The following is a 26373-nucleotide window of genomic DNA, read 5'->3' on the forward strand; positions in this document are numbered from 1 at the left end:
TATCTATAAAGACAACTGAGGCGACAGAACCAAAGCTTTCTGAGCCAAGCTGATGATGAAAGCCTCCTGGAAGTCTTTAAGAAAATAAGATCACAGCCCTTACACCGAGACATTCTGATTTTCTCATTTTAACACATTTCCTGTTGAATTGAACAGTCAGCCAGTGGACTGAATGATTTCTGACTCCTCTGCTGCTGGTTCACCATTGTCAGAAAGCGAACAAGGCAGACCGTGCCTGCTGGAAGCTGTGAGTCATAAAATCAGTGAATTCTGGAGCATTAATCAAGCATGCCTTGAACACCCACTGACAAAGAAGACTGCACCAGCATCACTGGTCCCAGTGACCCTACTGGCAGGACCAAATAATGCTGGAGGGAAATTCCCTATGATCCCATGACAGTGCCCACCCCCCATGCCATTCTTCCCACAATGCAGCCTGATTGCCCCAGGCCCAGTGCTCAAAATCATACTTTCTTTGACGACTCATCAGGTGATTTTTCCTGTCTCTCTTATACTTACATGATTTCTTCCTCAGCTAATATAACTCAGTAGTGAAACTAAGACTTTTCAGAAGAAGAAAAAAAGACTGTAAGGGAAATTGGAGAATAATGAAATAGTCCTAAAATAAGCATTTTGTTGAATGCTTTTACACCAGGCACTTTGCCAAAACATGTGAAGATGAATATAAAACTGTAGACTTTTTCAAAACCTTACTTGTCTTCCCTATGGAAAGCAATTGGAAAAAATCTATCGAAATGATCTATTCTTTGATCGACACATTCCACTTCTGTGAAGTTATACTATGGATGTTCTTGCATTTGTGCAAAGTAACAGCTGTATATCCAGTGTTCTTTGCAGCCTTGTTTGTGGATAGCAAAATTTTGGAAACAATGCAAATATCTGTCAATAGGGGACTTGTTAGATACATTATAGGACAGAGCCATTCAATGGAATATGATGCATATGCAAAAAAAAGAGGCATTCTGGGATAATACAGAAAATTTTCAAAACGTATTAAGTGAAAGAAAAAAAGCATTCAGAAGGGTAAATAGGCCACATTTTTGTATAAAAAAAGTGGAGAAGGGATAAGAATAAATATTTTCATGTGCCTGAATATCCTAAAGCAACTCTAGAAGGATACCTAAAATGTGTTAACGGTGGTCCCCTGCAGTCAGGAAGGAACTTGATGGGGCAGTGGATGGAGGTGGTGTTTCACTCTATACCTTTTCAAAAGTTAAACATTAAACAAAAGTGTGTGTGTGTGTGTGTGTGTGTGTTTTAAGTTTATTTCTTTTGAGGGAGAGTAGAGAAGGAGAAAGAGCATGAGCAGGGGAGGGGCAGAGAGAGAGGGACACAGAGGATCCTAAGCAGGCTCCCTACTGTCAGTGCAGAGCCCGATGTGGGGCTTGCTCTCATGAACCGTGAGATCTTGACCTGAGCTGAAATCAAGAGTCAGACGCTTAACCGATGAGCCACCCATGTGCCCCAGAAGTATGTTGTTTTTTTTTTTAATAGAACATTTGGGAAGTCTCCAGAGTTCTGTCAATGTCCTCACTGAGCATGGTGTTCTTATCTTCAGCAGTAACAGTGGTCATGCCTTTACAGAACAGTTAATCATTGTATCCTGTTAGAGTATTTTATTTACACCCTTCTATTTGTCATCAATGGCTACTGAACTAAATTAACTTCAGCCATTTAGTGTAGAAAATTAAATAATGTGTGAACACTCGGACTTGCATCTGGGGCAATGTTTAGATCTCAGCCTTTCTGCCCACTTTGTGACCCATATTATGTCCTCATCATTCCAGATATCAGTTTATTCATTTTCTAGGTGGAAGGTGGATAAGACAATATTAACTATAACAGAGCTGTTAGGAAATGCCAAAAATATTTGGGAACACTGAATTTTCATTCTTATTATTAATATTACATGGAAGGAAAATAGTCGTACCATGATTTAGAGGTCAAATGGTTACTGCAATGGAACTGTTGGGAAAATAAGTAAAGTTATGCACAAGACGGCTGACAGGACTAACATAAGCTCCAGTTCCTAGCTTAGAGACTCCTCTTCCAGGCTCTTCTTTCCTGTCCTGTTTGCCATGCATGCCTAATTGCTACTAATGCAGACTGCAGAAGTAACAGATGATAAATTGTCCCCCATGCTTGTGCTCAGGACTCAGATCTGTGGAGAAGGATCTCCTCTGAGCCTGCTGGTGTAAAATAAAACTCCGATCCACCAAGATCTCCAAGTACCGCCTGTTTTTTCCGCCAGCGATCCAACCTGGTTCTGTAACAGAATAATTAGCTCAAAGACTCCTAAGACTAATAGGAAAGTATGATGGAATAATAAGCACTCATCCAATATACATATATTTCTAATGCTAAATTTTAAGAAAAATCATTAGGGAGAATTCTTATTTACAAGCTATACAGCAGAGCCGGCAGCATCTTTTCTAATAGTTCAGCACCAAACATCCTCAGTCAAAACAAAGACGTGTTTCCTTACATTTCCTTAAGCTAGACTAGCCAGGAGCCAGTTGTCACACAAACAATACTCACATCTGCTGGTAATAGTTTCCCATGTACTGGACTCCTTAACTAGACAGTAAGAGGTGGGGGCAGTATAGAAAGGAATGCTCCTGGGGCGCCTGGGTGGCTCAGTCGGTTAAGCGTCTGACTTCAGCTCAGGTCACGATCTCGCGGTCCGCGAGTTCGAGCCCCGCGTCGGGCTCTGGGCTGATGGCTCCGAGCCTGGAGCCTGCTTCCCATTCTGTGTCTCCCTCTCTCTCTGCCCCTCCCCCGTTCATGCTGTGTCTCTCCCTGTCTCAAAAATAAATAAACGTTAAAAAAAAAATTAAAAAAAAAAAAAAAAAAAGAAAGGAATGCTCCCAGGGACTCAGACACAGTAACATCGTTCTTGTGAGTGTCATCATGCCCAGATAGAAATCACTTTGTGGTAAACACATAAGGGAAGAAAAACTGCTCTAAATTGGATGTGATTTGTAAAGTTCAGGGCAAATCTGTCTCTCCTTGAAAATAAAGGAAACGCCTCTTATTTTGTTATTGTTAAGTATCTGTCCTCAGAAGAAATATCAACTTTATTACACTCTTCAAGGGATTTCAGTCTAAGGAGGGGAGTTGAGAAATCTTTTGCCCAGTGAGATATGTAATTTCTAGACCAGAAAGCAGCTCATAAAATAACAATACAACTAATATATTTATTTAGTTGTTCCCAATGCAAGAGCAAGACATAGGGAACCCTATAGTAAGAGAAGAGGGGAAAGGAGAGAGTATGAAAGCCAAATTAGTGTCATGAAAGCAATGACATCGTGCTACACAATGGGAAGTCCCAAACCTGCTTATTAAAGTCTCGTTCCTCACAATAGAACACAGGCTATAAAAAGGCCATGGGGAACCATTAATTAAATATTAAAAGATCAAATAGTTTTAGTCCCATTAGTTTGTATGTAATTTACATTCTCAAGTATAAATTTAGAGATAATTCCCCATCCCTAATCGCTTTCAACTTTCTGATAAGGTATCTGCAAATACAGAGTCCTACAGGGAGTTTAAAAATATCTTTCCCCATGCGTATCAAGTATTGTTCCTTTCATAAGAAGTTGCTTTTGAATATCAGTCTCCACAACTAAAGGGATTATCATAATATACCTCGAGTTATTAGCCTTGAGTGGTACTTTTGTTCAGAAAAGGCACTAGGCCTTTTTTAGACATGTCTGAGCAATAATAGCAAATGAACAAAAACAGGAGGAAAAAATTGTCCAACCAGACTGATAGCAAGTGCTTCAGACATTCATTACTGTGACCTCTCATTCATTGCCCAAGGTCAAAGGCACTGGAGGGGTAGTAAAAAGTGTTAGGAGCCCTAGCTCTTTGTCCTGGTACGGCCCCTAAATTGCTGGTTGACTTTGGAGAAGTCACATCTCCTTTGTGTGTTTTAGGGGTTGGATTAGATATTCTCTCAGGCCCCTTCTGGCTCTAAGCAAGAATGTTGCTTTGTTGGAAGGGCTTGGTTTAGTAAATCAATAATAGTCTGGAAGCCTGTGGATAAGAAGCAACATCCCAGATGCCCTATGAAAAAACATAAGAGGTTTAAGGAAGCAGATTGACTTCTTTTATGATCTGGTACTCAGAGGTGTGGTCTAATGCATAAGGTTATGGTGCTAAAAAAAGTGCCTCTTGTTTGTCCTGAATTAATTTAAACTTCCAGAGCAGTCACATCTTTGCATATCCACTTTGAAACTCATATAACTGATCCTCCTTCCTATTATATAGCATTGGGTATCTACTCCTGGCACCTAAGAAACTGAGTGTCATTCTGCCACAGCAAGCCAAAGAGTAATTTTCCTTTCTGGCTTATAAGGTATAAATAGGAAACAACTTAAATATCCAGAAAAAGTTATATAAATTGTTGTATATCTCCACAGTAGGATATTCTAGAACTGTTAAAAATGATGTTATGGATGTAGAGTTACTGCCATAGGAAATATTTTTATGCAACAAATTGCACATGTAAGGAAAAAGTAAGACAGGATATGCACCAAAATGTATAAGCACGCATTCAAACTTCTTTGGTTAACATTGAGTAGTGAACTATGGTGACTTTTATTTTGCTTATCGACATTTTTTTCCCAATAAACTACCTCTTGCAAAATGATTTGAAAACATTTAATAAAATAACATGCTTGATCAAGGAATTCCTCAACTCATTTACTCACAGTTCTTCTGAATTTACAACATATATGCTTTAGATTCTTACACCGTAATATATTTATTTCTTTTTAATTGCTGGGCATGGGATCATAGAACTATGAATCAGGAAGTTGAAACTTTGGTTCTAAGCCTCACTTTACCACTTACTACTAGCCTCCTGGGCAAGTCAGTACTCATGACATTGGACAATAGCTATGACAATGGACAAGTAACAGCCTCCTCTGGGCCTTAGTTACTTCTGAGAATGAGAGTGTTGACCAGCTCCTTGGTGTTCAAGAGGTGTCTGTGGACAGAGAGCATCATTTTTGCCATAGAATCTATATAAATGCAGAATCTAAGGTCTCATTCCAGGCCTCCTGAATCAGACCAGCACTTTTACAAGATCTCAAGGTCATTTGTTTGTACGGTAAAGATGGAGAATCAGTGGACCAGATCATCTGTAGATCTCATTTCAGCGCTATGGAAGTGATCTTTTATGATAAATCTTTCATAGATCTGAATCATTCAGACCCAGAGCCTGGGTCTTATTGAATTATTCCCCGAGAAAATGAATTATTTTCCTTTGGTCAAACCTCTTTGCTGCTATAGACACTATACATTGACATTTATATCTCACTCTGGAGGTCATGGGGAGGTCATGGGCATCTTAATGTCATTCTCTGTGACCAATTACAGAAGGGAGAATGTCAAATCAACAAGAAAGGGAGAAAGCATTTATAAGAGTAATGAGATGCTGCTTATGGAATGTTAATAGATGTGTCATGCACTGTGCTAAGAATATTTACAAAATCAGCCTATTTAAACCTCTGTGTAAAACTGATATTTTATCCACACTTTGCAAATGAGGAAATACACACACACACACACACACACACACACACACACACACACACAAAGCACATTCATCATACTCACGTGCTAAAAAAAAATCTATATTCTGTCTCTTGATCTGAAGGAGAGCAAATGCTGAGTGCTTTGGGAATGTAGCCCTCACAGCCTTAAAGAATCCTCAAGTCTACTTTAAATTAATTAACAAGATTAGAAGTTTTCCCTCCCAAGTTCTTGAGAATGTAGGGTTTGTTTCTACATATCCGAAGATCTTTTTCACACAGACTGCAGTCATTGACTGACTTACTTCTAAAAGGGCCATGAATGCCACTGTACATTACAGTAGGAACAGCACTAGACTTACAGACAGAAGATACAGATTCAAGCTAGAGCTATTCCAATTAATATCACGTGGTTCAGTCAGGTCACTTTGACAAAGGAAGCAAAGGCAGAAGGAAATGGCAGATAAAATTAAACTTCCACCCTCAGCCCAAATACTTGGGCTCAAATACTTGAGGCAGTCAGAACCTCTGCCTTGAGGCAGAACATTTCTCTAGGAACTCCCCACTGTCTTAAAGCTAATGCTTTTCTAGAGGGAGAAACCACCTTAGCTGGACAATAACTAGGCCTCCAAGATCCAGTAAGTCTTCTTTAGCATAGGAAAATCCTTTTGGAAACTTCCTCTTGACTTTACTTCCCCCAACTCCCAAGGATAGAATCAGTCTCCACTCCACAATACTGGGGCAGCTCTTCCAGCCCATGGGTTCTGTCCGCATACTTTAATAAAACCACCTTTTTGCGCCTAAGGCATCTCAAGAATTCTTTCTTGGCTATTGGCCCATCATTCTAAAACAGCATCAACTTCACTCCCCTGAAACTTCAATATGTTTACAATAAACCAAGAGTGATGAGTCCTCCCCTGCCTACCTTACAGTGTCACTTCAGGGGACTTCACTTGATAAATTACATAGAGACACACAAATAAAAGTATCAATCAAACAAATAAGTAAAACCTCCATGGTGGCTTTAAACTGTGCTGATTTAGCTAAGTTAGAGCTACATTTTCTAGAATTTCCTTTCATGTCTGTTTCCAAATTAGAGTTGGCCACAAGAGATGTTAGTATAAGATTTGTAAGGCAGAAGGGAGTTTTTCCCTGTGGAAGATCACTTCAGACCACCTGCACTCACATTCACAGCTGCTGACCTCCAGGTTCATCTGATGCCAGGGGGCAGCACTTACAGCTATAGCTTCTTTTGCTGACAGTCAGACTTCATCCCTCACCTCCTTCCCCTGGGCTGGTAAGTGTGCAGCTCAGTGTAGAAAGGCACCAAGTCCTCTCCTAAAAGTGACTCACACCTCCAAGTTTAGACACGGCTGGAGACAGATACAGATTCCATTTTTTCCTCATGGGTTTTGCTTGCTCATCAGGAATTCTGAGTTGTCCATCCAGGTTCCAGTTTTCCCGTACTCCCTATTCCCAGTTCATGACTACGAACCGGTTAGACTATAGCAACTTCAGGCCCATCACTAGATTGCAAAGACAACAGGTTTGCAGAGACTTCCCAACCAGCTCTCATAACTGCATCACCTTCTGATCATGAATCTTACTCCATACCACTCACGGTTCTCTCACCAAACCGTGACTGATCCATCATCATTACCAAAGATAAGACAACTTTAGGGGATGCTTTGATTTCCTTCACAGACTATCTTACAACTCAATTTTGCTTATTCAATTAAGTTCACATACTTTGGAAAACAAACCATATGCTTTACATATGCAAATCACACAAACACATAGTACAGCACCTACCATAGCACCTTAACACGTAAGAGTCGCAGAATACAGATGATATGGGTATATCGTACCTTCAAACATGTGCACGCGTGCACACGCATGCACACACACATACACACACACACACACACACTGAGTCACTTTAAAATTTTATCTTAACCAAAGATGTTTTAAAAGCTACCAAATCAGGATTCATTAGTTAAAGCTTTATAAATAGTCACATCTTAGCCACCATTTACTTGTAAGACTGAGCTGAATTTTTTTTTCAAGATTTGTCCCAGGTACACTTGAAAAATGAGATGGTCTCTGTTGCCACAGTGTATAATCTCCAATTTTGCTGCCAATTGGCTTTAGCCTGTGAGCTAATACCTACTGTGTTAACAAGAATATTGAAGGACTGGGAAAGAACATTGATAAGTAGGAAGGAGAGTTCAAGAGAGAGAACTACTCAAACCCAGGAAGCACTATGTCCTTGATCCAAATGCTACAAGTTCAAAATATCATTTTTTAGGAGTGCCTGGGTGGCTCAGTTGGTTAAGCGTCCAACAGGCTCAGGTCATGATCTCGTAGTCTGTGGGTTTGAGACCTGCGTCAGGCCCTGTGCTGACAGCCCAGAGCCTGGAGCCTGCTTGGAATTTCTCTCTCTCTCTCTCTCTCTCTCTGCCCCTCCCCTGCTCACGCTCAGAGCTCAGTAAAGGAGCTCAGCTCCAGAATGCAGCCAAAGGTTTGGGATTTAAAAGTCCCTGCTCCCACAGAGTAATATCATCATCCCCCTGTAGACCCTGAGGTTCAACTCGTTCTCAGCAAGCCTTTCCACTCCATCACCCACATCTTTTTCAAACGTGGAACAAATACCCACTCTAGGCACACAGCTTTATATTTTAGCTGCTTGGGTTTTCTCTCTATAGATCATTAATCTGTGGAGGTCAGATTTAACCTGAACACAGGACTGAGGAACCAAAGATCCATCGAAAGAGACTGGATGACCCACTTCTCTCCCATACGACCTGGTTATCAAAACTAGACCCCCTAACTTCTCTGAAATTCAGAACCTTCACCTGTAAAATGGGGATACGGATACCTACTTCATGGTTTCTATGACTATCAGATGAAATAAAAAAATGTGAAAATATCTGGTAAAACTTGTGATATAGATAGATAGATACATAGATAGATAGATAGATAGATAGATATTAGAATACTGTAAGAGAAGTCTTATGTAATACTTCAGAGCACCAAAAAATTTACCCGTGTAACAAAGTACTTCCGTGAGACATAAGGTTGGTGATAAGGATTGGGGTACAGTGTTGATTCAGTCACACTTGGCTGCCTTGAAATACGGCTTGGCTCTGGGTCCTTGCCTGGGTCCCCCTCCTCCGTGGATAGTTGGTCAGTCTCAGAGGGTTGGTCATCTCCCTCTTGCTTCAGAGACACAGGCTGGAATCCTTCAAAACTCCCAATCTTTGACATTTTTTCTGCCTAAAACAAAAGAAGAAACAATCTTCTCATTAGAAAAGAAAGGGGGAGAAGTGGCAGTGAAGGGAGGAGTCACCTATATCAAGGCTAAGGCAAAAAGTCTATTGTGTGCAAATGATGTTCCTGAAACCAACCAAGGCACTAATGAATGTAATTCAATGACACAGATTCTATTTACCAGCGCAGAGAAGCAAGGCCCTCCAGACAGAGAAAAGGAGGCTGCAAGTAGGTCCATTTTCCCACCTTTTGTCCCAGGACAGGAAGCTGAGTATGTAGAAAGTAGTATGAAATAATTACCAAACAATTTATCTTCAAGATTTCACAGTATTTTTGCTTCAAAACCTACCAAGCCTGTAAGCTTATTTAGCAGTTAAAAGCAATGATAACACACCTTCTTGTGTGCTGCTTGGGTAGTAATAGGGCACAAAAGAACTTAGAATTGAGCATATTTTTTAACTGAAAAAAAATGCAATTATAAAATTTTATATAAGGAAATAATTTAGCCAAATGCCCAAAGACATCAGTATGGAAGGTAGTTCATCACAACATGTGTCCAATAGCAGAAAAAGATGCCACTTTATGTCTAATAGCAAAATGTGTGTAATAGCAACATTAGACACCCATACAACATTGTATCTGATACCAAGAGAATGGAGTAAAACTAAGGATCCGTCAGTAGGGAATTGGCTAAATAGGTTATACCGTAAAGTGAAATATAATGTAGTCATTAAAAATGTAAGTGCATATTTTTATCATGGCAAGATGTCCAAAATATATTCTTAATGGAAAGCAGTAAGCTATAAAACATTACCTATAATTTTAGTCAGATTGGTTAAAATAATTCAAAAAATATATAAAAAGAAAGAAGGAAGGACACTTGGAGTTGAATATATGTGAAAGGGCGGACCTACCCCGACCGACTCCATCTTGTTCTGTGTCCTCCACCTTGACCACGCCTACTCCCCTTGAGTAACTTCCAGATCAAAACATGCCCCGCGACCTGGGTAACAGGACTCCAACCCTTCCCCAGCCAATCAGGAAGGGTCACCAGTGAGAAGTTACCTCACCAAATGCCCCTAGACCCCAATAAAAACTTTGTGCTTTTGAAACTCGCTCTCTCTCCCCGGCATCTCACCACTGCTTCTGTTGGTGCAGGTAGGGGATTGAGCTCGAGCTAGCTCGAATAAAGGCTCTTTGCTTTTGCATCAGGCTAGGCTCCCTGGTGGTCTTTGGGGATCACGAATTCTGGGCATAACAATATGTACACATGCATTGTGTGACAGAATAAGTCTAAAAAAAAAGTAAAATGGGGGCACCTGGGTGGCTCAGTCAGTTAAGCATCCGACTTTAGCTCAAGTAATGATCTCACAGTTCATGAGTTCAAGCCCCGCGTCAGGCTCTGTGCTGATAGCTCAGAGCCTGAGTCTGCTTTGGATTCTGTTTCCCTCTCTCTCTGCCCCTCCCTTGCTTGTGCTCTGTCTCTCTCTCAAAAATAAATAAACTTTTAAAAAGTAAAATAGAATATTAATAATGGTTATCTCTGGATGATAGGCAGTTTCAATTTTCTTTCTTTAGAAACTTCTCGATGCTTACAATGATTATATATGACTTAATAAAAACAAATTTATTTCTACTTTGTAAATATAAAGCAAAATTAAAATAAATAGAAAGCACACGCTAGCCTAGTAAACAGTATCTCTACACCAGGTCACCGCTTCCAAGCTGAAGCCAAATAGTCACCCCCTACTATGAGCACACGGTCCATGCTACATGAAAGGGGGGTTTTCACAGGTCTCACCGTGACTGGGAATGCTCTTATTTTCAGAGCTGCCTCAGTGTTCCAAATCAGACAAATTCAGTTTCCTCTGTGCTTATGAAACACCAGAAAGTGAGAAACAGCCCCTATCACCAGCATGTTTACATTCATAAAATTGGAATTACAGTATTCAAGGGAGGTAAAAATAGTATGAGCACATAATTTGTTGCCTAAAGCTGGACACTTCTGAGCATGAAAAGGGTGTTATTAACAATTATATCAGAAGGATAGGAGTAAACCAGGATTGTCCCTGGCAAATGTGGACAAATACAGTCACCCTGAGGGGTCTGGATGCAGGAGAAAACGCAGCTGGTTAGGGGGCTCACCAGAGAAAAGCCCTCCCCAGGCCATATTCCAGGTTCCCCCTCCTCTGAGCCTCTCAGCAACCCTAGAAAGATGATTGTACCTGCCTCTCTCTGGGGATCACAGCATTTAGGGGAACCACCAAAGGCACACTCGTATAGCAGCACCTGGATGCCCACCCAGGGCTCCTAATCCTGCTTCCAGTCCATTCCAGCAGGCCCACTGTGAGGCAAGCTGGGTTACAGCAGGAAGGCTTCACGGAGTCTTCAGTAATGTTTTTAAATTAGAAAGGTAAAAGGCAGAGACCGGCCCATAAGAAGTACAAGGCACACCTGAAGAAGCAGGAGGAATTGTGCGCATGCACGTGTGCGCGCGCGCATGCGCGTGCGAGCGAGCGAGCGCAGAGAACAATCAGTGAGGCCCTTCGGCCTCCCCGGAAGGTCTGCCATCTCTATCACAGGGGCTGTTGGAAGAGTGTGTTTCTAGAGTTGCCTGTGACCTGTGAAGGTTTGTGCCTTTGGGGAAGGCAAGCCTGCTTCTGTATTTGCCACACTCTTGCAAACACTGCCTAACAACAGACATCTGCAGAAGGCTCCTGTGCCTGGAAAACAGGGGGAGGACTTAATTAGCACCACTTCCTCTCCCTCAGGCTGTCTTCTCTGGAAACACTGAGCGAAGAGAATCCGAGCAGTTTTGAGAGGGAGCTGTTTGAGATCCAGGAAAGAAGGAAACTCAGCTCCAGTTCAATGCTTACAGCATGAGTAGTGGAAAATGGAGCCCAGCCGCCTCGATCCAGAACGCTTCTGGCTCTGCTCCAGTCATGGGGACATCTTTGCAAGGACAATGAATGTACCTTCCTCAACAACCGCCCCAGTATGAGAGCCCGCACATATGAGCAACCCACTCATCTCCTTACCACCCGCTGCCCTGAAATGTTTATCCCCAGTTCAATAGATAATGCTCTTTGAACCCTGCACAAATAGACTGTATATATTGAAATACCAAAAACACATTAAAACAAAACAAATCCAGACAAATTCAAAGGTTTCCACTTGTAACAGACCTATCCAAAGCCATTTATAACTGAAAAAGATCATTTTTCCCTCACGCTCCATTGAAACTTAAGTGCTAATACACAAGAGAGGCAAACTAGCACAATTTCTAAAGAAAGCAAAGAGTCAAGGCTTAGAAAAAAACTATGTCCATATTTTTGACCTAATCTCATTCCTGGGAATTCATGTAAGGAAAATTATTCTAAAGAAGAGACTGCAATATTAATTGCTGTATGTAAAACCAAAAATCAACAGAACACCTAACAGCCAAGCAATTACGAAGTCCAGCAAAGTGATATTGTGCAGACATTTAAAATAACATGCATAAGCACTGTGGCAGCGTGGAAGGAAAGGATGGACCTTCCCAGGTGAAAAAAAAAAATAAGCCAAAGCAAAAAACAAAGATTTTCTCTAGATACGATGATATGAATATTTTTACATTGGTAAGGACCAGAAGGAAAATATTTACATTTATTGAAGTAGTTGGATTGAAAGCAAATTTTTGCATTAATTTTTTTTAATTGTGTTAGTGCTTCTTTTGCAATAAAAAATAAAATGTTTAATAAAGGTGTTGATTCACACACTGTGGAGCTTTCTCCAGTGTAATCTGTGCCGTTCCCCCTCCCGCAAGGACAAGGAGGGCGAGGAGAGACAGAGAGACCACACAAAGAGCAGACCAATCCAAATGGGTATGTGGCAGGTTAAACAAGCAAGGGAACTTACATGCCAGGTTGGTCTAGGGCACCTCAAGATGAGTATATCTCTGCATATGCCCGCCAGAATCTTAAAAGTTTATATATAGGCCATACCTGGATTGGTTCACATACAAAATCAACATGGCCTCAGCAACACTTTACTCTCTCCAGGTTATGTCCTTCAAGTGGCTCTCGCTGTGGGAATGGTGGGTGGAATGTATATTTCAAGGGCAAGCGTGGTGAGGAGCTTTGGGTTGCCCTGGGGCCAGCTTGTGGGTCATCCAGAGGTCATGTCTTCTCGATGACCTCTTCCAACATGATGCCAAATAAATACCTATAAAGAAATGCTATTCTTCTTTCAGATAGTAAGAATCCTGTATTTTTCAGCTGCCTGCAAATTCAGAGCTGCAATTTAATATAGTGTTGAAGTAAATAACTTACTTCTGGGTCCCAGTCTATCTGCCTCACTTTATACATGCTTTAATCTAGGGGCTCCTGGGTGGCTCAGTTGGTTAAGTGTACAACTTCAGCTCAGGTCATGATCTCACGGCCTGTGGGTTCGAACCCTGCATCAGGCTCTGCGCTGACAGATCAGAGCCTGGAGCCTGCTTCCGATTCTGTGTGTCTCTCTCTCTCTGCCCCTCTGCCATTTACGCTCTGTGTCTCTTTCTCTCAAAAGTAAACATTAAAAAAATTAAAATTAAAAAAATTATACATGCTTTACTCTATCTCTCTGCGATGTTTTCTGATAATAGTTCAGAAGCATATAGGGCATAAATTGTAGCTAGAGAATTAATGTCTAGTCCAACTTCATTTTGCAGATTTTGGAACACGGAGTGGAGGGACTTGCCCAAGGACACATGGCTACATAGAATCAAAACATGACTCCTGGATTCTCCTTCACTGCTTCAAGTTGTAGCACTTAGAAGAAAGCAGAGAAGTAGTGATCACACTTAGGCGTTGGTAAACCGGAAACACTTTTGCCAAATGTCTGGGTCAGTCAGTCCTGTTTTCTTCTGGGATGGGAGAAACAGCTTCTATGAAGCAGGGCTCACCGTGTGCTTCTCTGGCATCAGCTGGTACCCAGCCCCCAGCCCTGCAGGCTAAAGCTTTCTCCTCCACTTGGTGTCAGTCTGACTTATCCATTAGGATCTGTGAGGTGTGTGCCTGGGGTCCACAAACCTTTTACGGGTTCAGGAAATGCTTTAATTTTAAAATCAGAAGAGGAAAAATTAAATTTTATGGTCAAAAGAAATGTTTTAATTTTTTTCTCATGTCAGAAAAGAAGTGAAGTTTGTAAGAAACCCAAAAATTTGGTTTTGCCTAAAACCAAAAAAAAAAAAAAAAAAAAAAAAAAATGGGGGGGGGGTAAGGGGGACTATTTAAAGTCATCGAGATGTAGGTTTTAATATTGCTAATATTATGGTAGAGAGGTTCATAAACGCAAGAGTTTTAGGCCCATCGAAATATTAACATGGCCCTGAATCAAATCTATATCCCACTACTGACATTCCCTGCTTAATATTCTATTCCGGGGCTCCGTCCTAAACCATCAGAACTAGAAAGAACTAGAAACATGCCCCACCCCTTCCAGTGGTTTCCAAACTCTTTATTCTGGAAGATTCTGCTTCACAGTATATTGAAAGATTTCTGTCTTGTGGACAAACTGTGCAATCTTCAGATAATTATTTTTGCTTTATTAAAATCAAAGAGAGATCCAGAATAGTAGACCCCAATAAATATTTGTTTTTTAGAAAAGTAGATAAATAGCTATAAGGAGAACTTTTGATCAGCTTAAAAGAAGTATCTGGCCACACTGGCCACCACTCAACCAGAGGCAAAGGCGTTAACAAAGAACAAGTTGAACATAACAAAGAGTATCACAGACATACCAGTAAAATGAATAGAGATACCAGTAAAACTCAGAGCTGTTTCATGGGGAACCTCTTTTCAGGGGCCATGCCTACCACTCTCCAGCACTGCCTTCCCCTTTTTACATCAGCTTGTAAGAAGTCCTTCTTGGCTCCTGGCCCTCTCTGCCTCCCTGGCAAGGCTGAACAGCTGTTTCTCCTTTACTTTCTCTACTTTCCCTGTCTTCTGTCTCTGTCTCTCTGTCTCTGTCTCTCTCTCCCATATATATATATATATAGGAGACATGTATATATCACATATATATACACATATATATGAGATATATACATGTATATACATACATACATATGTATACATGTATATACACATATATGTATATATATACAGCTCTCCATAAGTCTCATGGGATTTTTTATTTAACCCCAGGCAATGCTGTCGCAGGTGTCTTTGATTTCCACAAAGCTTTTGAAATATTAATAGCTACTTGAGTATCTGTGTTACTACCTCTCTGGATCTTCAGGAAGACAGAATGCTTAGTTAGTAAACACTCATATCTATTAACTCCTGCATCCTGTAAACGAGGAATCAGAGACCTAGATGGGTTCTGGGTCCCCCTGACCCCCACTCACATTCTGTCTCTGTCTCTCCATCTCTCTCAACATAAGTAAACATTAAAAACAAATTCATGGTTTGCTACCAAGAACTGCTACCTCTTGCAGGTGACGTAGTCCTGAGCTGGGGAGGGAGTGTGGGAGTAAGTGCCTGTGGCTTATGTTGCTTTCAAAGAAGTCAACTTTTTTTTTTTTTTCTGATGGTGACATGTCTACCCACCAGAAAGGGTTAACATTCTCGAGGCACATCCCCAAAATAACAATCCACTTTTAAGTCTGACATTTTGTAAAGGTAATTTATGTGAATTTATATGTGCAGCTTTCCTGAGTCTCTGCGAGAACAGCCAAGGGATGCGCGGTGGATAAACAGTACTCTAACACCTCAAAACTCCAACGAGGCCTCCTCTGTGCCAGCTGAGATAAGAGAATTGGCAAACACGTCTTCACAATTTCACATTTTGTACGTTAGTGATAACATGCCAGCAGGGCTGTTCTGTGTCCTGGGGAAAAGTTGAACTGATGCAGGGTCTCTTCCCTCCAGGCTGCCCCCCCCCCACCCTGTGTCCTGCTGCCAGTACTTTCATTCAGCAAGGGGGTGGGGGAGACCCAGGGCCAGCATGAAGAATGCATTCCCCCGCCACTCATTCACTGGGTAACCCTGAGGAAGTCACTCCTCTTTCTGCACTGCAGATTCCTCATCTATAAAATGAGAGGCCAGATTTATGATTTGCATAAATGACTAGCCCATTTCAATCAAAGCAGTCTCCTCCTCTGGTTTTGGACCCTTCTGAAACTTTCCTCTGGGGAGAACAACATATTAAAGTCTGAAAACTGCAGGAGGAATTATTTCCAAGTTTCCTTCCAACTCAATCACCCTGCAAGTTTTGATGGGCTTTTCTCCAGTACCCAGATTCTGTCTCTCTGTCTCTCTTTCTGAGACAGAGAGACTTAGATTCTAGATCTAAGTCTAGAGAGGTTGCTCATATATGGTTTCCCCCATCTCTTCTCGATTATATGACTCCCATGAACATGGTAGTTCCCTTGTGATTCACAGGTTGTGGTGTCAGAAGAAGAGAATTGTGACATCATGAATTTGGGTGTTCATTGTGGAAACTTTGGGGTGTTTGTCCTCCAACTTCCTTCTAGTGCAAATGGCTATCTACCTTGACCAGAGCTCCTAGGGACACCCACTGGGCACCTCAACCAGGTCAGGATTGGAGACATGCTTGAGCCCCAATAAGTCTTCTCACATTTCAGAAGGAAAACATGCAGAGGTTCACTGAGCCCCTCCCACAAGATATTAATTTTTCGATGGGGTTCTTCAAAAATGTATATGGAAAAGAATCGATAAAGACAAAGATATTGAATAGAGAACTTTGTGAGATTACAGATCCCTTGTGAGTCCCTGAGATTAGCTTCCTTGCAAACTTCCACAAACATTTCCACCACACTTCCAGCTGGCGTTATGGTAGGGCTTGAGTTTCTGACTCATAGCATTTATCTCACTGTTGTGTACCCACCATTACATCTCTGCCTTCACTCCTGGGCTGTAAGCGACTCTGATCGCTTCTTTTCCATATACATTTTTGAAGAACCCCGTCGAAAAATTAATATCTTGTGGGAGGGGCTCAGTGAAACTCTGCATGTTATAGCCTGCACTTGGCATGCTCATGGTACAGAATAGGCACCGATTACAAGTTCTCAAATGGATGTCCTGCTTGTTTCTCTGTCAGGTCTGAGATTGAAAGGCAAGACTTACTTACATCAGATCCATTGCTGCTGGCAAATTCCTCATACCTCATATATGAATGTTCAGTAAATGTAGGCTCAGTAATGAAGCTCTGTGTACGGCATGAATGGTAATATCTTCTGGACACACACATACAAAGACACACATGGAAATGCATGCCACAGAGGTGCCTGGGCGGCTCAGTCCATTGAGCATCCAACTTTGGCTCAGGTCATGAATCATCTTATGGTTCATGAGTTTGAGCTCCATATCAGGCTCAGTGCTATTGTCTGCACAGAGCCCACTTCAGATGATCTGCCCCCCTCTCTCTGCCCCTTTCCCGCTTGTGTTCTCTCAAAAATAAACACGAAAGAGAAAGGAAGGAAGGAAGGAAGGAAGGAAGGAAGGAAGGAAGGAAGGAAGGAAGGAAGGGAAAGAAAGAAAGAAAGAAAGAAAGAAAGAAAGAAAGAAAGAAAGAAAGAAAGAAAGAAAGAGAAAGAGAGAAAGAAAGAAAGAAAGAAAGAAAGAAAGAAAGAAAGAAAGAAAGAAAGAAAGAAAAAGAGAGAAATGCCAGAGTCTTTTCTCAGAGAAGCTCATAGTCTAGTGGAACATTGCAGACTTTGGTGATAGAGCCATACTAGGAGAATGTGCACAAATACTGTGGAAACAGAAGGGGGATTAGCAGGGGTGAGTGGAGAGAGGGTTGAGAGTGTGAAAAATTAGAGGTGTAGACAAAGGCGCCGCAGAGCTGACTGCATATTTGAGACAGGCAAGGACATTCCTCTCAGACCTGTGAGGTGTGAAGAGGGGTGTGTTCAAAAGATGGCAGGTAATATGGTGTATTGTAACTGAGATGCCAACTACTCGCCTCCAGCCCACACCCCTTGAGGAGCCAGTAACACTCGGTTAAAACCTTCAGTCTCTGACAGGATGAAAGTCTTAAGTCTTCCTCACACCTCCTCTCTGCTGTCACCACACCTCCATCCCTGTTGGGACAACTCCCTCACAGCCAACCCAAATGCAGAATCAGGGCTGGCCCGGGAAGCGTTCCATTGCCCCAGACACTTTGTGAGATTAACAACATCACTACAGACTGAGAGAAGTAATGGAGAGGTGAGTCACATTGCATACAGTCCAACTTTGTACCATTCATCTGTGTCGTCTTTCTTTCCAGGGTAACAACTTCTTCCTTGTGTGTGCTTATTATTTGAAGGATATATATGTTTCATCTACATATCCAAGTCACCCAGGTTCTCCCCTTCAACACCCCAAATAAATGGAGTTCTCCCACGAACATAAACTCTGGAGGTAGTTATTAATATAAATCTGTACATGGATTTGTGAATCGTGGAGGCACTGGCTGGGGATGTACTTGAAAAAGCAGAAGGAAGTCAACCTAGAAGCCAGGAGTCGCTTGTAGTGACTTATCTCAGGGAGTAGCAGAAGTGTCCTACTTTGCAAATAGCCTGACCATGAAGAAGGTAGGGAGGGGACAGAAAAGTGGTAGAATTCTCCTCCTGGGAAGGAGAAGAATTAAGGCTAAAATCACCAGCCTTCCAACCCCCTCCAAAAGAAAGAAAAATATCAGCCTTCAAGGAATTGAGCAGAAAAAAAGCTGTTGGGTCATGACAATGTACTTTAAAGGGGCCCATAACCTCGCAGATATTTTTTTTCCACGTGCAAGTGAAAATGAAAGGAGCAGAGAAATGAAAACAATCAACGAACAGCAACAATTCGGCTTACAGCAGCCTCTTTTCTTCCCTCTGCAAAGGAAATAGGTTCCCTGATTTTGAAGCTGCTGATTCAGAAACTAGATGGTGACAGTGCTTAGCAATTAGAACAGGTCTCTTTCCCATTGATTGGGACATCCCAAAGGAGTGTGTGGATTATGTCACCAGGATTACTACCTACCCACTGTTGGTTTCAGTGCCAAAGAGCCTATGACCAGATGTTCCTGGCTGGGAGCTTTAAGGAAGTCGCTCCAAAACCTGGGTTTCCTGCTAGGCCAACTGTGACTTCTCCTGTAAGAGTTTGTGAAATTCAGGGAGAGCCATTCATCCAAATGCTGACAACGGTATTTTTACCCCCCCCCAAAAAAAACTACATCATTTATTATTTTAACGACATTTTTAACATAATAATTTTTATTGAAGTATGACATGCATTCAAAAAATCATAAATCTGCAGATCAGTGAAGGATCATTAAATAAACACACTCATGTAACATTCATGTAGGTCAAGGTATACCATATTATTGGCACATTGACAGGATTATTTTTCTCAAAGTAAATATTCAGTTGGTTTCATATGATGGAATCCATGACCACTGCCAGACATTTTAGATATCTAACAACACCCTCATTTTACAAATAAGAAACCAGACATTCAGAGAAGTGACTTACACCTCAGGTCACAAAGCAAGTTAGAGGAAGAGGCGGGGTTTCAGGCTCCTCTTTCCTGGTCTTATTGTCTCCAATTCCTAGGAAGCCTTAGCTGACCTATGAGGAAGAGAAACCTGTTCTTCATGATGACTCCTTTTTCTAAGAGTCTGAGGTTAGCTCTCTCTTGGCTCCATAAAGCCTGTCTCCCTAAAGCTCAAGGAGCTGTCTCAGAGACACTGTTCTAAAGCCCACACAAACCATTATTTCCTCTGCCAGGGGCTCCTGGTATATATCTGACACATGGTAACATATTTGTTAAGTGAATTAACAAAGAGATTTCACAGTACCAACAGATGCTTCTCAAATTCTCCCTCTTCTATATCCACGATCAGACTGGTCATTTTGACCCATGAGACCTCATTTTGCCTGTGAGATGACCTTCCCCTTTATTCTAAAGTAGTCACTGGTGAGGACCACTAACTGTGTCACATGAGGAACAGTAGAAGGAACTGGAGAAATTTAGTTGAAAAGAAAGAAAATATGGAAGACATCGACCACTCTCAATATCTCCAGATATCTAAAGGATTATCAGAAGGAAAAGAACACATTTCTTCCTTTCGAACCTATAAGCATAAGAAAGATGAAAAATCTCTTGTTTTACATGATCAAGCTTCTCAAAAAAATGGTCCACCATTAAGTGTCTCTACTTAATTTTATCTCATTCATACCTGAATCCCTAGAGATCTGCTTTTCAGTCTCAGCATATCTTTGAAGTACTCTCAACAAAGCTCCTCTGACAGAATCCAATAGATCGATACTTTCCATTCTTTATCTTCCTTGATCTTCTTTTGCACTGTTGATTGTTGATACCATCTTTCTTAAAATTCTTATTGCCTTCTGTCCCTTGGAACTACAGATTCCCAGTGTTCTTTCTACTTGTTTGTTCACTGTGTTTAGTTTCTTTCATGGAGACCCCACCACAGACACAAAACACATACTCATATCTCACAAGCTTATGTTTAACCATAATCAATAGATCTGACTGCCAAATCTGTATCTCCAGTTAGAGCTCTCTCCAAAGATCAAGTCCATCTAAATAACTACCTACTAGACATGTCACCTTTGTTGACTCACAGGTACTTCAAACTCACTTTATCCAAAGATGAACTCATCATCTACTTACATGCCCCATAAACTTGTTCCTGTTTTTTATTCAAATCTCAGTGAATGAGATCACAGATATAGAGTTGCACAAAGGCCAGAAAATTGCCTGACTTTCTCTTCTTGCCCAATACTATAGCTCTTGATTCTTCAGTATCTACTGAATTCTTTAGTTTGTTCCACTCCTATTGCCATGGCCTTAGTTCACCTCTTGAAGATCATTATAAATGTCCTCTAACTGGTCTACCTCCAATATTTCTCTCAAATTTATGCAGCATACAGCAGGAAGACCAATCTTTCTGAAATACAAATCAGATTGTGTCACTGGCCACTTACCCTTCAATGCATCTCCACTGTACTCCAAATAAAATATGAATTCCTGAGCATGGTAGGCATGATCTGAACTCCTACTAACCTGTGGAGGCTCATGTCTCACCAAGTCTCTTCCTTCCTTTTTCTTTCTCCATCTTCTTCTCCCATCTTCCTTGCCATACCACAGCACTCATAAACTATGCTTCAGCCATACTACTCTATCTTTAGACTTATAAACCCATTAAGCTCCTTCTCATTTCCTTTATTTGATAACTCCCATTGCCCTTCTTGTCTCAACTTAGAAAGCAGCTAGAGGCTTCCCTGACCAATCTTGTCTCATGAGTTGCATGCCTCTCCACTGTTTCCCCATGTAGACCACGTTTATCATTATGACAGTACTTATCACACCATATTACAGCTACCTGTTAATGTGCATGAACTTTCACATCCTTCTCACTAGTACATAAGATCCTTGACAATAGGGACAGGGTTTTCTTACTGCGATATCCTTAGCACCAAGCAGAGCACATAAAAAGCATTCAAGATGTATTAACTAAACAAATGGATCAGTAATAAATATCTGTATTCCAAGGAGCACCCATGATAGAAAATGCAAAGGAAGTTCAGCTTAGAAAGTCTCTTTTCTCAGATATGATGGAATCAGACCTGAAAAGGGAAGATTTGAAAGCCTTTATTCCAAATCAGTCTCAGATTTACTGGTTCCCATAAGCTTAACAGGAATGGCAATTTAGAAATGCAGTTTTCCCTATGCTCTTTAGCCACCATGATCTTTTATCAACCAGTTCTCTAGTGATTTCCTGTAATTGGTCTCCATGAGTAGACTGTGAGCTCTGTGAAGGAATGAACCATGCCCTCATTTGTCCTCTTGGATGCCCACAGGACACTTAGCCCTCTGTGCAGGACAGTGAGCTCAGTCACAGCAGATGACACATAAGACATCTGCGTGACCAGAGGCAGAGCAAGGAGAAAGTCACTTCCACCTCAAACTACCCTGACAGTTAGGTAACAAACATAAGAACCTTTCCTGAGAGCACTTCTAGGGATGGAAGGAGTAGAGGAGAGCTTATCCTGAAACCAAAGGGCAGTATGTGAGAACAAACACTTGGAAGGGATGAGACAAGACCAGATAAAGGAGACTGCCATCTTAAAAATGAATACTGCTAACTTCTCATCTTGTTGGTCACCATAACTGAGGGACAGTCCATGTTTTAATAATGAAACGTGCATTGAGGTCCAATGCTGAATGCGAAACAAGACATCAAATGGGACAAAATAATTTAGCTACAAGAAATTGTTAGAGTATTATCATTCCAAGGCAACTCTGACCCAATTCCACTCCTCCTAGGTGAGAAAGTTAACACCTGGTACTCAGCTTGTTCTACAAGATGTCAAGAGGATCCAAGAAGTTCCAGAGAGCACCACCCAGAAAGAGAAAAGGCAAAAGAGCTAACGTAGAGCATTATTCTCCCATGTAAATAATGAAGGCCAGCATACAGGTATGGAGAAATGGGAACAGTTCTTTTTCAAGAGGGACAGTCAGACTCATTAGAAGATGATTTAAGAAAAGTGGATGATTCAGAATGCTAATGAATAAAAAGTTTAAAACCAGTTTGTATTAGCTTATTATAATTAGATAAGAGACACAAGTGAGGAACAATAGCATCTATCATAAAAGGCCTTTTCTCTTTCTGTATTTTAGTAAGAAAATTAAAATATATTAAGTATCTAAGAAAATATATATCTATATATGCACATGAGTAAACTCTATGTCCAAATGTTAGAAAGTAAAGATAAATGTATATTTATGTGTGATCTGCTACATCCACTGTTGAAGCAATAAGCAGCATGACACAGAATAAATAGGAAATGCACTGAGAAAATGAAAGTGCTACAGGTGATATTCACATTTTCTTGGTTCTGTCAAGGTGTATCTCAAGGCTGACTTGCTGGGGAGGGATGCTCTTTGGTTTTGCTCAGCCTTTTGCAAATGTATGACTTCACTCACCAAGTGATGAGTGGGGAGTAGGGACACAGACGAGGGAAAGACCAATCACAACAGTCATTAGTAGGTGTGGTCAACGATGCCATTTTCACATGTCAAGTGCACATATATATGTTGTAATAATACCTCTCAAGTTCTTTATCTGTTGAAAGCTGCATGCTGATGCCTGTCCTGCTTACTCTACGAGATTGTTTGTGAAGATCAAATAAAAACACTGTGAAAGTGTGGAGCGTATAATGGTGTGCCTTGATCTTGCATCTTTTGAAGAGCCATTAGTGTATTATCATAGAAGGAGGAGGGAGCAGTGAAATGATACCTGAGCAAGGCTTTTGGCAGCCCCCGAAAGATGCCAAAGGAACGTGACACCGGCCAAAGCTTTTGGGGAAAGCTGATCCCTACCTTGACGAAGGCAAAGCTACCGACAAAATGTGGAGAGTGATAGTGAGGAGAGGCAGTGTGTATAGACCAGGGATGTGCCAGATCTTCCCAGGAGGTGATTGTTCCAACTAGGCCAGGGGACTAGATAGAAAATGAAGCCCACAGGGCCAGATTTTGATGTTGATTCTGCCAGAGCCACCCATACACACGCTTCCTGTGTCAATTCCTGACTCTAGAGTACCCTTTAAGAATATCAAAACAGTGAAAGAACCTCTGTGGCTTATGTAACATGTCCTACTGTGAATGGAGAAATTCAAGTGAATGGATAAGTCTGACCACTCTTAGAGCATCTCTTTTGAGATAAATGTCACCAAAAGTGGGTTGGTGCACAATGTTACTGTTTTGCAGTATCTCTGCATCTAAGAACTTCAACTGTGACCCTTCATGGTGTTTGAAGAGTTTCCTGAAATGTCTGACATTCTCCAAAATATATTTCCTGTTAACCATGAGGGAAGTTCTATTTTCCCTTCTTAATGAACTGGGGACAATCTCTAGTACCCAGTACTATCCCTGTTAATATTATTTATCACTTCTTCTCTTGCATCCCACCAAAAATAGGCAACGTCAGGCTCTAATTGCCGTTAGTGTGTGATGTTGAAATTCTGTACAGAAATAGTAATTTTCCCACCAAAGCCTAGCCAGTGAATAAAATTATTAGAAAATGCTAGAGAGTAGCTGAAATCAACTCCCCCACTGGGAGTACCTGAATAGAATCTTCATTGTAGGAGGAAGCTTACATATGCTAGTTCAACATAACACAGGCCAGTATAGTCATCTCTAAGACTCTTAATTTGTTTCACTAATAATGTTATGTATCTATAGATTTAGGTCACATGATAAACAAAGTGAGATTAACCTGTACATCATTAGAAGCTGTGCTGGTATATCTGAACAAGGAAATAAAGAGAGATATTATTTAAAATAACTGATATTTCTAGCTATATTTTAAACTCATCACCTTCCAGTGGCAATGCCAACCCCTTTTAAAAAATAACAATACTGTTTGATTCATAATTTATTTATGACAGCTAGTGTAGTTTAGATAGAATATTAGGTAGCTAATATAATATGTACTATATGTATTAATATGTACTATATATAATATATATATAATATATATTATAATACATATAATATGTACTATATGTATTAATATGTACTATATATAATACATATAGTACATATTATATCAGCTAACTAATATTCTATCTAAACTCTCTAAACTATCTAAAATACAATAGAAAGATATCCAGGTATATTTTTTAAGACTATGAATAGGACAGAGCATGATCTTAGTTGTTATAAATATAAAATGTAGATGTGCATAAAAGAAAGTTTATAAGGATATCTAGCAAAATGCTAATATTGGTTTTCTCTAAATAATGAGATTATAGATTTTTTTCCCTTAATTACATTTTCTAATTTTCTACAACAAGAATTTTTTAAGTGTATTTATTTATTTATTTTGAGAAGTGGGAAGAGGGGCAGAGAGGGAGAGAGAGAATCCCAAGCAAGCTCTGCACTATCAGCACAGAGCCCGATGGGGGGCTTAATCTCACAAACCATGAGATCATGACCTGAGCCAAAATCAAGTCAGACACTGAACCGACTGAGCCACCCAAACACCCCTACAACAAAAATATTTTTAAGAGGACAAAATGGGAAAAAAGGTATTAGTTCTAGCCAAAACATTTGAAAACTCAAAGGTTTTTTAAGCACACACATTTTCATCACAGCCCTCTCATCCTCCAGCACCCACCATCAAAGATAAATTGTTTCATACAAAAAAATGCATTCTAACTTGGCTCTCAGAAATTCTCTAAAAATTAAAGTCAGAAGAAGAATAAAATTCATACACAGATAGAGACTATTTTCTGTACACAGAGAGTTGGACTATTGGACAATGGCTTTTATCTGCCCAGTGATATGCAAAAGCTATATTCAGGAAGTAATATGATCTAAAGAATTGAGAGATGGAGAAAGATAGTATACCTCTTGGGCGAGTTTTATCACAAGAAGTTATGAAATCACTATGTAGGCCACAAGTTACAAACTTGTTACAAAAAATCTATAAGGGAAAATGGTAGGGGAAACATTTGTCTTAGAGAGCTAGGTCCCGTGCACTTAAAATGAATAGCTCCTCTGAGAACAAAGCCCTTAGTTACAAATGTACAGGACAGAGTAATTTGGCAGAAGTTACAGGTTTCCAGCAAAAGGTCACAGCATGGGATGTGAAGCCGGAGAAAAGGTATCAGTCCCCTTGTGAGGAGTGGCCTTGGGGAGGAGCACGGAGAGGAGGCTGTTGAGGGGAGCCATTCCATACCAACTGATCTTGACATAGATCACATTCAAAAACATTGGTCTGAAACAAACCAGCGAAAAATACTTTCCTTTTTATCCCTCCATTATACCAACAGATTTGGAGGTCATAATATAACTCATCTTTCTTTGAGAAGAGGTCAAGAGAAAATGCCTGGCCAAGGGGAATCCACATCCCAAAACACAGCCCTAAATTTCCTTCACACCTGCTAGTTTTTCAATGACTCTTCATGCTTCTCCCTGAAATGCATCCTCTCTCTTAGCAGAGATGACATCACTTATATGGTATCAAACAGGTTCTTCTTTTCTTTTCCTTTCATGCTTTTTATTCCCCTCAACTTTGGCAAAACTTTAGTTCTTGTTTGTTTTCAGTTGTTCAGCTTCAATCCTGTTTGGAAACTTGGCCAATCAGTAGGAGTGGCTAAGCTACACAACTTAGCTTCCTCCACCAGAGCCTGAAAGATGTCTTTGCTTTTGATTTAAGCACAACTTTTGTGGGGGATGTGTCGAAATCACTGACCCACAACTCAGAGGCACAAATGTTTGAAGAATTAATTAAGTCAATCCTTCCACGAGACAATAGACAAGGAACCATGAAGACATAAATTGATTCATTTCATGTAATCAATTCCTGTATCAGGAAATAGACTGGCACAGTAGAGAAAACTTTGGAGTCAGACAACCCTGGGCTTCCATCCAGACTCCATAACTTGCCAGCTGCCTGAAGGTGGGTAGCAATTTAAGAATCCTTAGCCTCTACTTTCTCAAATGTAAAGTGGGTCCAACAGTTACCTTGCAGGACAGTATCTGAATTAGAAAAACTAATG

General features: G+C 40.7%; 1 protein-coding gene across 4 annotated transcripts in view; it reads right to left on the reverse strand.

The window, feature by feature from the left end:
* The window catches only part of TPRG1 (tumor protein p63 regulated 1), a 215501-nt gene that overhangs the window by 102801 nt on the left and 86327 nt on the right, over window positions 1-26373 (reverse strand). For 3 of the 4 annotated variants that reach the window (XM_053903544.1, XM_019463493.2, XM_019463492.2), the window contains exon 2: window positions 8607-8837. In XM_053903544.1, coding sequence (XP_053759519.1) covers window positions 8607-8837 — 231 coding nt within the window. Of the gene's footprint in view, window positions 1-8606; window positions 8838-20021; window positions 20291-26373 lie in introns of those variants that run through there. The other variant, XM_019463490.2, reaches the window with a different exon arrangement.

The sequence above is a fragment of the Panthera pardus genome, unplaced genomic scaffold, assembly GCF_024362965.1.
Source record: "Panthera pardus isolate Hobbes unplaced genomic scaffold, ASM2436296v1 HiC_scaffold_16, whole genome shotgun sequence".
NCBI lineage: Eukaryota > Metazoa > Chordata > Mammalia > Carnivora > Felidae > Panthera > Panthera pardus.